The sequence below is a fragment of the Tachysurus vachellii genome, chromosome 2 (genome assembly GCF_030014155.1).
Source record: "Tachysurus vachellii isolate PV-2020 chromosome 2, HZAU_Pvac_v1, whole genome shotgun sequence".
NCBI lineage: Eukaryota > Metazoa > Chordata > Actinopteri > Siluriformes > Bagridae > Tachysurus > Tachysurus vachellii.
In genome coordinates this window covers 39,773,461-39,785,960 of record NC_083461.1, presented here as the reverse complement: position 1 = coordinate 39,785,960, position 12,500 = coordinate 39,773,461, and the positions used below count along the sequence as shown (strand labels likewise).

At 40.5% G+C, this 12,500-nt stretch overlaps 2 protein-coding genes across 6 annotated transcripts in view; both read right to left on the bottom strand.

Annotated features, from left to right (window-relative positions):
* Positions 1-2,151, bottom strand: part of vps37a (VPS37A subunit of ESCRT-I) — a 7,139-nt gene extending 4,988 nt beyond the window's left edge. For both annotated transcript variants that reach the window (XM_060892432.1, XM_060892441.1), the window contains exons 1-4: positions 1,992-2,151; positions 1,758-1,868; positions 220-294; positions 1-110 (exon numbers count right to left, since the gene is read on the bottom strand). The exon at positions 1-110 is cut by the window's left edge and continues 8 nt beyond it. In XM_060892432.1, coding sequence (XP_060748415.1) covers positions 1-110; positions 220-294; positions 1,758-1,867 — 295 coding nt within the window. In that variant the 5' untranslated portion in view covers position 1,868; positions 1,992-2,151. The remainder of the gene's footprint in view (positions 111-219; positions 295-1,757; positions 1,869-1,991) is intronic.
* A 787-nt stretch (positions 2,152-2,938) lies between these two features.
* Positions 2,939-12,500, bottom strand: part of micu3a (mitochondrial calcium uptake family, member 3a) — a 22,730-nt gene continuing 13,168 nt past the window's right edge. For 3 of the 4 annotated variants that reach the window (XM_060864670.1, XM_060864672.1, XM_060864673.1), the window contains 6 exons: positions 8,628-8,722; positions 7,720-7,891; positions 6,335-6,443; positions 5,402-5,559; positions 5,210-5,274; positions 2,939-4,699 (listed from right to left, as the gene is read on the bottom strand). In XM_060864670.1, the coding sequence (XP_060720653.1) occupies positions 4,693-4,699; positions 5,210-5,274; positions 5,402-5,559; positions 6,335-6,443; positions 7,720-7,891; positions 8,628-8,722 (606 nt within the window). In that variant the 3' untranslated portion in view covers positions 2,939-4,692. Of the gene's footprint in view, positions 4,700-4,727; positions 5,275-5,401; positions 5,560-6,334; positions 6,444-7,719; positions 7,892-8,627; positions 8,723-12,500 lie in introns of those variants that run through there. The other variant, XM_060864671.1, reaches the window with a different exon arrangement.

Genomic DNA, 12,500 nt, shown 5'->3' with positions numbered 1-12,500 from the left:
TGAGGGGGCTGGTGACCACCGTGCCATTGTTCCCATCCACTAAGTGATGACCCACAGGAGGATACACAGTGATCACAGGCTTCTCTTGAGGGAACTGTGGTGGAAGCAATCTACACACACACACACACACACTTTCTTCAGTAAAATCATAAGTATTGGCACCCGTCCACAAAGCTCTGTTTATGGTTAAAGTTCAGATGTTATCAGAATCACACTCACATGTTGACGCTGATGGTCGAGTTGTTGACGGTGAAAGGAATCCGGTATTCCACATCTTTCTGGATCTCTGCGATACTGGAACAGCAGCACAGATGTGGGTCATGATGCGCGCACACACACACACACACACACACACACACACACACACACGCACGCAGACATGTGATGGTAGATATTAGCTGTGACCTGCTCAGTGATTACAGTTTTCTTTATATTTGGGTTATTCAGTGCTGGTGATTGGAGAGAACAAAACACTACACAGCATCAGATGTATAAAGAACTCTGGTTTTTCTCCAAAAACATGACAGATTGTGAATGTGTGTGTGTGTGTGTGTGTGTGTGTGTGTGTGTGAGATGGACTGGCCTCTCTTCTAGGGTCTATTCACCAGGATTCCCACATTTCTGCAGCTCTAATCGGTTCTTTACAAATTACAATCGGATTAAAGTCACATCAGAAGCAATTTGTTCTGCAGATAACTGACTGACATCATCTCACTGAACGTGTTATTCCAGTTAGGCAGGTTAGAGGAATAAAATTATTGTTATTGTTATACACACACAAACATATACACAAACACACACTCACTCACACACAAACACATATACATACACAAACAAACAAACACATACACAAAAACACAAACACACACACAGACATACACAGACACAAACACATACACACAAACACATACACATAAACACATACACATACATACAGACACACATACACAGACACACATACACACAGACACACACACACATAGACGCACACAGACACACAGACGGACACACACACAGACACACAGAGACACACACATAGACACTCACACTCGTACACATACATACATACATACACACACACACACACACACACAGACACAAACACATACACACAAACACATACACAAAAACACAAACACACACACAGACATACACAGACACAAACACATACACACAAACACAAACACATACAGACACACACATACACGCACATACACAGACACACACACACACACAGACACAAACACATACAGACACACACATACACGCACATACACAGACACACACACACACACAGACACAAACACATACACACAAACACATACACAAAAACACAAACACACACAGACATACACAGACACAAACACATACACACAAACACATACACATAAACACAAACACATACATACACGCACATACACAGACACACACATACACGCACATACACAGACACACACACACATACGGACACACACACAGACACACAGAGACACACACAGACAGTCACACTCGTACACATACATACATACATACATACACACACACACACACACACACACACACACACACACACACAGAGATTTAGGTCCTATTAATAGTGACAGCATGAGGTTGAGGTGTTACAATGAGCCCTGAGTGACACATGGCAGTAAACAGTACAGCGTTAATACTGTAATACTTTAATCTGACCGTGTAACCGGATGTTACACTTTACAGGACATGCTAGTTAGCCTGTTAGCTCGTGTACAAACACTCACGTAGAATGCGCAGCTTTCAGGGACTCGATCTGTCGCTGTCTTTGTTTCTGTAAACTGTTTAAAGGCGGAACCGCCCCAGAGCCCTTAGACAGCGGGAAAATCCAGTTCATCCTGAAATAAACCAAATAAACCAAATAAACCAAATAAACCAAATAAACACTGTCACTTTAGCCGATCATGCTAACAAGTTAGCAAACAACCGCTGTATCATAACAGTTAGCATGTGAAACCAACCTGACATCCGCTGAACACGCTTATTATTACTGCCCTTCGGACATGTCCGAGTCAACAGCGCTGGTTATAACGCATCGTACGCGTTAATAACTGTTAATAACGCAAGTGGGAACAAATCTAACGTCAAAGCACGTCGGAAGACAAACAAGCAGTGACGCGTGAGTTTTACGTCACGGGTTACAGGTCCCGCCTCCTGCTCTGTGATTGCACACTTAATCAATCAATCAATCGATCCAAACAAACCCCTTTCACTGAACCGTGTTCGTGTTTAAAGCACTTTACACACGGTTACACTACTGAACACCGTGCTGATTCACTTTATAACACAATTAAGCTTTACACTGTTAGTTTCTAAACTATTAGGTGTATTAATTTAGTTGTTATGACGTGACAGCAGAATAATCAGCATGATGGTGTTGTGATGGAGTTAAAGTGAACACACTGAAGCTTTCCTGTCAATATCTTACTCTAGGAATCTGCTAAAAAACAAATAGCTCATGTCTGTTAATCAAAGAATTATGATGCCTTTATCCAAAGTGACTTACATTTTATTTCACTTTATATAACTGAGGGTTAAGGGCCTTGTTCAGGGGCCCAACAGTGCCAGCTTGGTGGACCTGGGATTCAAACTCATGACCTTCTGATGTGATTGGATTAAAGACGCACTAATTAATGAACTATTTACTATTTTAAGAACTGCAGAATTTAGATCTAATTCTAACTAATAGAACAGAGACTGGATAAAGAACACAAGTCTCCATTCCTCGGAGTTCCTCTTCGGGAGGCCCAACAGTGCCAGCTTGGTGGACCTGGGATTCAAACTCATGACCTTCTGATCAGTGGTCCAACACCTTAAACAATAGGTTACAACATCCCACCTGACATCCTACTTTTTATTCGCTTATAGTTAATACACACACACACACACACACACACACACACACACACACACACAAACATATCTTTATTTCCATCTTAAAGTTAATAAAACAGCACAGAAACCACACTCTGTGTCCCTGTAATTTAACAAGAGCTGTTACTGGTGTAGGAACTGATTTATTGCCATTCTCTGATGCAAAACCCACAGAAAAAACATACAAATAACCAACATTTTATTCGACACTATTGTTAGATTATAATCCCCAACCAGGCTGCAGGGTCAAAAGGAGGATGTTGTGTATTTTCAATAAACAGCAATAAGTTAAATGCATCCAGATTGACTTCATACTGTAGCTTCATATCCCGGTAATAACTGACAACAAGGGAAATAATTATTCTGCATTTCATACAACATACAACACCTTCATTCTTAAATATCCAAATACAAGGCCTGATTATTAGTATAAGAGACACAACAGTATGCAGTAGAAATATCCACCGTTCAGGCATTTCTTTGTGTTTTCCTTTACAGGTTAGTGAGTGCAGTTTGGACGACTGGTCAGATAAATGCAGCTGGAGCACAAACTGGAAGTGAAAGTAAATGGAGAAATTCAGTGATTATTTTAAGGTCATTATTAAACAGATCACAGTGTCACACGCAGTTCTCGGATTTTTACTCACTGAAAAACCCACATGTTTAGGTCATGTTTCTTACTGGTCCATAGACTATGACACCTTTGAGAGTTAAAGCTCTTGAAAAGCACTTAAAGCTGTGTGATGCGATTGGATTAAAGACACACTATTTAATGAACTATTTACTATTTTGAGAACTGCAGAATTTAGATCTGAACAAATCAGGAATGGCAACGATCTTTGCATTGTCTCTAATTAGGCACTTTAGGTTCACTGTATCTTCATCTGTAATTCTAACGAATAGAACAGAGACTGGATAAAGAACACAAGTCTCCATTCATCGGAGTTCCTCTTCCCACCACAAGGGTGCGCTTCATTTCGATTAACGTCACAGCATCGGGTGATTTATTCCTCTTCATACAATAGCAATTAAATATTTAGTTCATCAATGAATATTTCATACTATTTATCCATTTATAGTTACATTTAATGTTAAATGTTTACATTATCGCTTATTATAGCAGCTATGAACAGACGTTTCCTTTCAAGTCTTAAATAAAAGCCTACGATTTTTTGATTTTACAAAGAAAGATGTCGGAAAAGATACAGTTTTCCTCCCTCCTGACACTGGAGACTCCTAAAGTAAACACCACCATTATTATCCCTGACACTGTCGTTGACCTGTTACTATAGAAACGCTATTACACCTCCTGACCAATCAGAATCGACACTCAAGGACAAAATTCAGCATGTTATTCATAGCTAAGCTTTAGCTAGTTTGCTAGCTTTGGTTTCACGTTTCGGAGTAAATAAATAACCTGAACTGAGTCCAGGTAGAAAAATCTATTTTTTATCAGAAAATAAAACCAGTGTCACAATTTAATTTTAACAACAAAAATAATACAGTGAAATCACAGAGGTTTAGAAAGGATCATGATTTGTGTGCGTATTAAATAGAGATCACTTCACACTGTGCTGCTCAGAGGAGTTATTAATAACAACCGCAGCACATTAATCACTTTTGTAGAGCTGGAAGTACTGAGAGAAGGGAAGAGAGTCATGCAGAACATGCAGAAAGCAGAATCGTCTCAACAGACGCCCCACGGAAGACTTCTGATCGTGATGAAGATGATGACGCTGAAGATGATGAAGGATCCTTCCTCCAGACAGCTGAGGACTGATCCACCGCTCACCTGGTGCACGAAAGAGACAGACAGACAGGGAGAGAGCGAGAGACGTTATTACAAGAGTCAATTATTAGCATGTTAGCATGCGTGCACATGTTCCTGTTTTCTGACACAGTTTACATTTAACTGTAGTAAAGATGTTCATTGTAAACATTCTGTGCTAAAAACAGAAAGTATCTGCATCAGCGTTCTCACTAAGTTTTAACTATTATACTAGCTCATTATGTTTGTATATATATCCAGCTGCAATTTCCTTCAACAATGCTAACAACCTCCTTTAATCAGAAGGTTAGCCATTTCTATGGACTATCGTACACCTTTGCAGATATAGAAACACCACAGGAACCACCAATAAGCAGAAGAAGGTCATGACCTTGGTGACGTGTGGACACAGAGCTACATGTTACACAAAATAAAAACTGTAACAGTGAATGTTAGGGTGTTTATTTGTTAGCTCAGGTGCTAACACTGGGGAGAAGGTAGAGGAAAACTTGGTCCTGCTGATGTGTGTGTACTTATCTTCCTGCCAGCTCCTTCTTCAGACATGACTTGAAGGAAGTGAAGTGTTCTACATGCTTATAGCCCTGCAAAAACATTCAGAGAACAATTTCACACTAGTTCACAATAGTTGACATGGTGTATCTGGAGCCTCTGTGAGATATTATTAGTCACCACTAGATAGCAGTACAGCTGTAATAATGACTCTCTCACCCTGGCTCCACGGTGCAGTCTGTCCTTCATGATCCCTATAAACTCTTTGTAGCTCAACTGGTCATCGTGGTCCACGTCAAAGATCTTAAAGATGGTGTTGACTAGGTGTCGAGTGAGTTTAAGACCCGTGGCTACGTACACCGCCCTCGCAAACTCATCTAACACACACACACACACACACACAAATATGTTAATTCCAGTGATTAACAGTATGTGTAAGATGAGCTAGCAGTCAATGCTACATGTAATTATCCCGTGTTTTCCTAATAATTAAACACCACACCTGATGTAAATGTTGCTGTTCCTCATAGTTTTGTACCATCATCACTGTTCATGTGCCTTTATACAAGTATTAGTAATATGCTAGCTAGCTAGCTGAAATGTTAGCCTCATTTTAACTGTAATTTATCTTCTTTTAGTAATTAAAAATGCATCTGAGGTAAATGTTGGTCTTCTTTATAGATTTGTTTAATTTCAAAGTCTCTGTGGTTTTCTAAAAGTCTGGAAAGTGATTTGTTATCAAGCTAAAGACTTTATTTTCCTTATTTTAGATGCACATAGATGTTTCTTAGGAATTATTCAGCACATCTGAGCTAAATGGTCCACGGTCCATGTGCCTTTATAAATGTCTTAATAAATGTCTTTAGCTAGCTAGCTAAATCATTAGCCTTATTTTAATCCTAAAGTGTCTGTCTAGTAATTAACCAACACAAAATTCTCTTGTGAATGTTGACAGTCCTAATAGCGTCGTCTTAGCTGTGTTAGCGTCGCCTTATAAAAGGCTTAGCTGTGCTAAAATGCCCTCTGCTCGATGGCTAAATAAATAAAGTATCTTTAGTTTAGGATCTTGCAGAGTGTTCAGTGTTTTCTTAACAATTAATATGAATATTTCTGCTGAGACCTAAAACTGTGTTAATGACCATAAATCTGAACCTTGTCCGATGGACCGGCAGGCGAAGTTGTACATCTGCATAGCGATAGCGAAGTCTTCAAGGTTGTTGAGGAACTGAAAGAAAGACCTGAACTCTTCGAAGGTGATTCCCTGCAGGAAAGAAAGAAGCGATCACAAACCTGAACAGGTGACGACACAAGTCTTTGTTTACAGTTTTTTTCTTTTTAGACTTATTTATGATAACTAAACCAGTGTTAGCTATAGCTTGCTAGTGAATTCCATATTTCACTTGTAAACCACTGAATGCCATAGCTAGCCTAAGGTTAGCAAGCATACAACCTTATTTAGATGAGGACACATGAGCTAGTGCTAGCATTAGCTTAACAAGGAAACATATTTCCTGTGGCACTTTAATGTTTGGAACAGTTCGTTCAGTGTTTCAGCTGTACATCGCTTTAAAACGATCCACAGAGATAAAACAACTGCAACGATAAATAACGTGATGAAAGGCAGAGGCAGGCGAGAGCTCAGCTGCTCCTCTCTCTCACTCTCTCTCATCTTCTACCGCTTATCCGAACTACCTCGGGTCACGGGGAGCCTGTGCCTATCTCAGGCGTCATCGGGTATCAAGGCAGGATACACCCTGGACGGAGTGCCAACCCATCACAGGGCACACACACACACACACACACACACACACACTCTCATTCACTCACGCAATCACACACTACGGACAATTTTCAAGAGATGCCAATCAACCTACCATGCATGTCTTTGGACCGGGGGAGGAAACCGGAGTACCCGGAGGAAACCCCCGAGGCACGGGGAGAACATGCAAACTCCACACACACAAGGCGGAGGGGGGAATTGAACCCCCAACCCTGGAGGTGTGAGGCGAACGTGCTAACCATTAAGTCACCGTGACCCCCCCATATTATATTATATTATATTGTATATCTTCAGAGCTCGAACAATTTAATGTAATTTGTTCTGGTGTTAAATCATGTGCCATTATTTCTTTTGTCCATTCAAACATGAATTTCCCACTTCGGTGCTTTCATGAGAAACAAAAGGCCTCATGTCAACATGTCAATTTGCACTAAAACATCCACTTCCCTGTGAAGAAGTAGCGAGAGCATCTAAGCGAGCTGAACATGATACTATTGGGGCAACAGCCTGTCACTCACTTAGAAGAACAAAGGGGAGGAGTGGAGTTAAGGGGCAGAGGTGACAGGAAGAGATGTAAGATTACACTGTGTCTTACAAACACACACACACACACACACACACACACACAGATGGAGCGGTGGAGCGTTCATGTGTTAAGTGTGTGAGGATGTTAAAGCATGAGATGATCAGAAAGCTTGAAGCGTTTGGTTACGTTCCAGGAAAAAGAAAGAGGAAATAAAAGCCGACTCAGCAGCACCTTTTCATCAGGAATAGACTGTCGCACATTTTCCAGGTAGCTGCGAATGTCCTCTACGTTGGTGTATCGCAGGAGGATGCGAGCGAAATCTTCCTCACTGATGGTGATCATGCCTTTGGAGTAGGTCAGGAACTCGATCTCCAGCACCTCTGTCTGGAGATTATCCATAAACCTGAAGGACAGAAAGAGAAAGAACCACTAATGTATAACGAGGTGAAAGTGTGCTGGACCTCCAGGGTCTGAGAAAAAGGAGCAACTGACCTTAACTAGGAGAAATTAATTTAAAATTAAAAACATTCAATTTAATATTTCATTTAAAACGTGAGAGCACGATGAACCTATGAGAAATGATCTGAAAGCAATTTGTGTAAATACGAGAGGTAAAGAAGCGAATGTAAGAACATTTAATATTTGAGATGTGAGAGCATTTTTTTGTGAATGTGACTGAATCTTATGTAAATTAACGTGAGAGAAGATGTTAGAATTTTGTGAAAAGATGAGGTTTAGATTCCTGGACAGAGCGGTAGTTTGTTTTTGTTTATAAATGTGAGAGGTGAATTGGTGAATTTGTGAATGTGAGAGTCAGTAAAAGTGAGAGGATTTACTAAGGATTCAAAAGGCCAATGTGTGTACAAAATAAAAAGTTGTTAGAATCTGAGAGAGATTTAGAGTCGATGTGAATGAAAATGTAGTAAAAGAAAAGTATTTTTAAAAAATGTGAAAAGCAAATGAGATAAATTTAATGTTAAATTAATTTGCTAAAATGTGAAAAGTATTTTGTCTGAATATGAGAAATGATTTTTAATGTTTGTGTATGAAAAGTAAATAATGTTTGTGTATGAAAAGTAAATAATGTTTGTGTATGAAAGACAAGGTGTGAATTACAGTTTCAGACTCAGTGTCTGTACCTGTAGAAGTCCTCAAATGTCAGCTCTGCCTTGCCTTTCTTCCCGAAGAAGTGTACGAGCAACGTGGTGTCTACGGTCATACCATCGTCCGTGCGCTGGTCAGAGAGGGCCAAAAGGGGGCAGGGCAGGAAAGAAAAGAAAGCAGTGACTGATAAAATCATGGTCTGTGATTACAGGATAAAGGGGCTGTCCGTCATGGAGGCAGAGCAATCCTCAGTGCTGGTCAAGGGTCTGTGCCGTTCAGCGCATTCAGGGTCAACAAAGTGCACAGATCTTTATACCATTTCGATGAAAACATCAGGTATAAAGATCGAAGGATGTGTGCGAGACAAATACGAGAGCAACAGACATCCAGAGGTAGAGAAACTAATACATTCATGTAAAATATACACTCCATACATCTAAGACAGAGATAGATACAGACACAGACAGAAATACAGACACAGACAAAGATATAGACAGTGATACAGACAGAGATACAGACAGAGACACAGACAGAAACACAGACAGAGACAAAGATACAGACAGAGACAGACAGAGACACAGACAGAGACAAAGATACAGACAGAGACACAGACAGAAACACAAACAGAGACAAAGACACAGACAGAGACAAAGATAGAGACAGAGATACAGACAGAAACACAAACAGAGACAAAGATACAGACAGAGACACAGACACAGGCAGATATACAGACAGAGATACAGACAGAGATACAGACAGAGACAAAGATACAGACAGAGATACAGACAGAGACACAGACAGATATACAGACAGAGCCACAGACAGAGACAAAGATATAGACAGTGATACAGACAGATACACAGACAGAGACAAAGATACAGACAGACACAGACAGAGACACAGACAGAGACAAAGATACAGAGAGACACAGACAGAGACAAAGATACAGACAGAGACACAGACAGAGACACAGACACAGATACAGACAAAGATACAGACAGAGACAAAAATTCAGACACAGACAAAGACACAGGCAGAGATACAGGCAGAGATTCTGAGAGATACAGACAGAGATACAGACAGAGATACAGACAGAGACAAAAATACAGACACAGACAGAGATACAGACAGAGATTCAGACAGAAATACAGACAGATTTAGACAGAGACACAGAGAGATACAGACACAAACAGAGACACAGACATCAAGACACAGACACACAGACAGAGATACAGACAAAAACAAAAATACAGAGAGATACAGACAGAGACACATACATAGAGACACAGACACAGACACAGCCATAGAGACACATACATAGACACACAGACATAGAGATACAGACAGAGAGATACAGACAGAGATACAGACAGAGATACAGACAGAGATACAGACAGAGAAAACGGTGGATGTTATCAGATCAGAAGATGCATGAAGACACCACAAGGCCATGCATTTCAGACACAGGCTGCATTCACACATAAATGCCAATGTGTGAATAGGTGAAGAGAGTCCACCTTTTTCCTGCTGCACATAAAACCTGCCCAAACCCTCAACACCCCCCCCCCCCCTCTCTCTCTCCCCCTCCCTGTGATGAGTGGAAGAGTCAGGTCTCTGTACCCAGAAAAGGTGGTGCCTGTGGGCGTAGTCGTCTGTTTATCAGACAGAACTTGTGCTAAACGATTAGAGACATGATGAATGTGGTCTAATGTGAATCAGAATCCACTTCATTAAATCTAAACATTTACAAACTATTCTCAAAAAGGAAAAAGGCTTTAGTTTGTTGTAGGAATAAAACAAAATATGTAGCTGAATAAATAAAAAGAGAAGTATTTCTGGTCCACTCTTAATGTCTGAGCTCTTAAAGGTTCTTCAGCCTTTAACACTGATCTCTACAGCAGAGTGCTTTACTGTCTAAACAACATTGATGAAGAACCTTTTCTGGAAGCAAAGGACCTTTAAAGGAGTGTGTGTGACTGAGTAATTAGTGTTTTCCTCAAACGTTCCTCAGACCAGAACAAATTGAGCACAAAGGTTCTTCATAAGTTCTTTATGGTCTCTCTTTACCTCAGGAAAGGATTCTTCTCACCAGAAACCATTCTGTTGTAGGCTTCAACATAAAACCTTAAACATTTGCTCCAAGAACCCATGAGGGCTCTTTATTTAAGAGTGCAGGCTTGATCTATATACATGCTACGCCTCTGAGCCTGAGATGTAGGAGGAGCCTGTCATGCTAAGTCGGCTTAGTTGGCCACGCCCCTTTCCCAAGAGCTTTCAGTGCATTCAAGCCAAACAAGAGCAGAGCTTCGGTCCATGCCTCTGCGATACCTCCAGATTAAAATCCTATCCGAGGAAAAACCATTTAGAAAAGAGAAAGAACGTGGACTGAAGCAGAGCAATCAGACAGGAACATACAGCGTTTGAGGTAGGACATAAATCAGGGAAAACATGGTGCTACACATCACATCACATACTGTACAACTATCAAGTATCGTCAAAATGGTATATCCACAATTCAGAAAACAATCAACACAGACTTCCTGGATATATTTAAATGACCTCTATTATTATTATTATTATTATTATTATTATTATTTCCTCCCTGAAAATGTGAACGTGATACACATCACTCAACATCACATAGTGGATCAGGATGATGGTCCTGGGATCTGAACTCATCATCATCTGGTTGTTGGAGCAGAATCTTAAAAAAATAGTTCTGTGAATTATTTAAATACAAAGAAAAACAGCTAAGCGGTGTTTGTGTCGGACATCTGATCGTGTTTTCCGCTGAACTTCGAGCAACGGCGTCTAAAACAGCCTCGATTTGTCTCAAGAACGTCTTGGCTGAATTTCTTATCAGACTTTGTTGATGTTCTGGCACTAAATCGGACCTTCATTGCCTCAGGATTCCAACAATTCTTTGGTTAATCTTTGGGAGGCGGGGCTTAGGGAGTGTAAACGCTCTAAAATGTGACCCTGAACCGTGTTGACGTTCAGTTAGCTGAAACGTCCGCCTCGGTAACGTCACAGCGATGAAGGTTACAATTTTCTAGAGGTATTTACACCATGTTAGTGCCGTAGCTTCTGGAACGCTTTTAAATATATATATACATATTTATTTAAACTATTCTTTAATCCCTCTCTTCTTTACCTTCTATTAGTAAACATTCTTTCTTTTTTTTTTTTTCGTCTCCTCTAATTCCTGGAAGATTGATGTAAAGAGCGTGACATCACAGCTCCTGGAAACCACTACTACAAAGTCAACATTGCATTACACTGTAGACAGCCACGCCCCCTGTGGGTGGAGTCATCACTCGGAGGCTTTTAGTCTTTGATGTGGCAGGTGAAAAACAATGATTAGCAGGATGACCAATACACACTTCCACACATACACTCATGCAGTCAGTCAGACACACACTCATCAGACGCTTACACACACACACACACACACACACTAAGTGATCATCTGAGAGCGTGCAGTCAATAATACAAACAATGCTGTGGAAGTGTGTCATCTGCAGGAGTGGGATCTCGAATTACTGTCTCTTTTACACACACACACACACACGCACACACATGCACACACACGCACACACACGCACACACACGCACACATGCAAACACAAACACACACAAACACACAGACTTTGTGAGTAACAGACTGGGTAAATAAAGAGCAGATGTATGGCACGAGAGTGTCATTAGGCTGCAGTTCCCTCATCATTAAAACTGCTTCACATGGCCAGATAAACGCATCATCACTTTCCAGTCGTCTGCTGTCTGATATTAGAACTAAGTGTTGTATCACTTTATGGGTGTATCACTGTATCGATATATCACTATTAGTGTATCTGTGTATCACTATCTGTGTATCATTGTATCGATACATCACTATTAGTGTATTG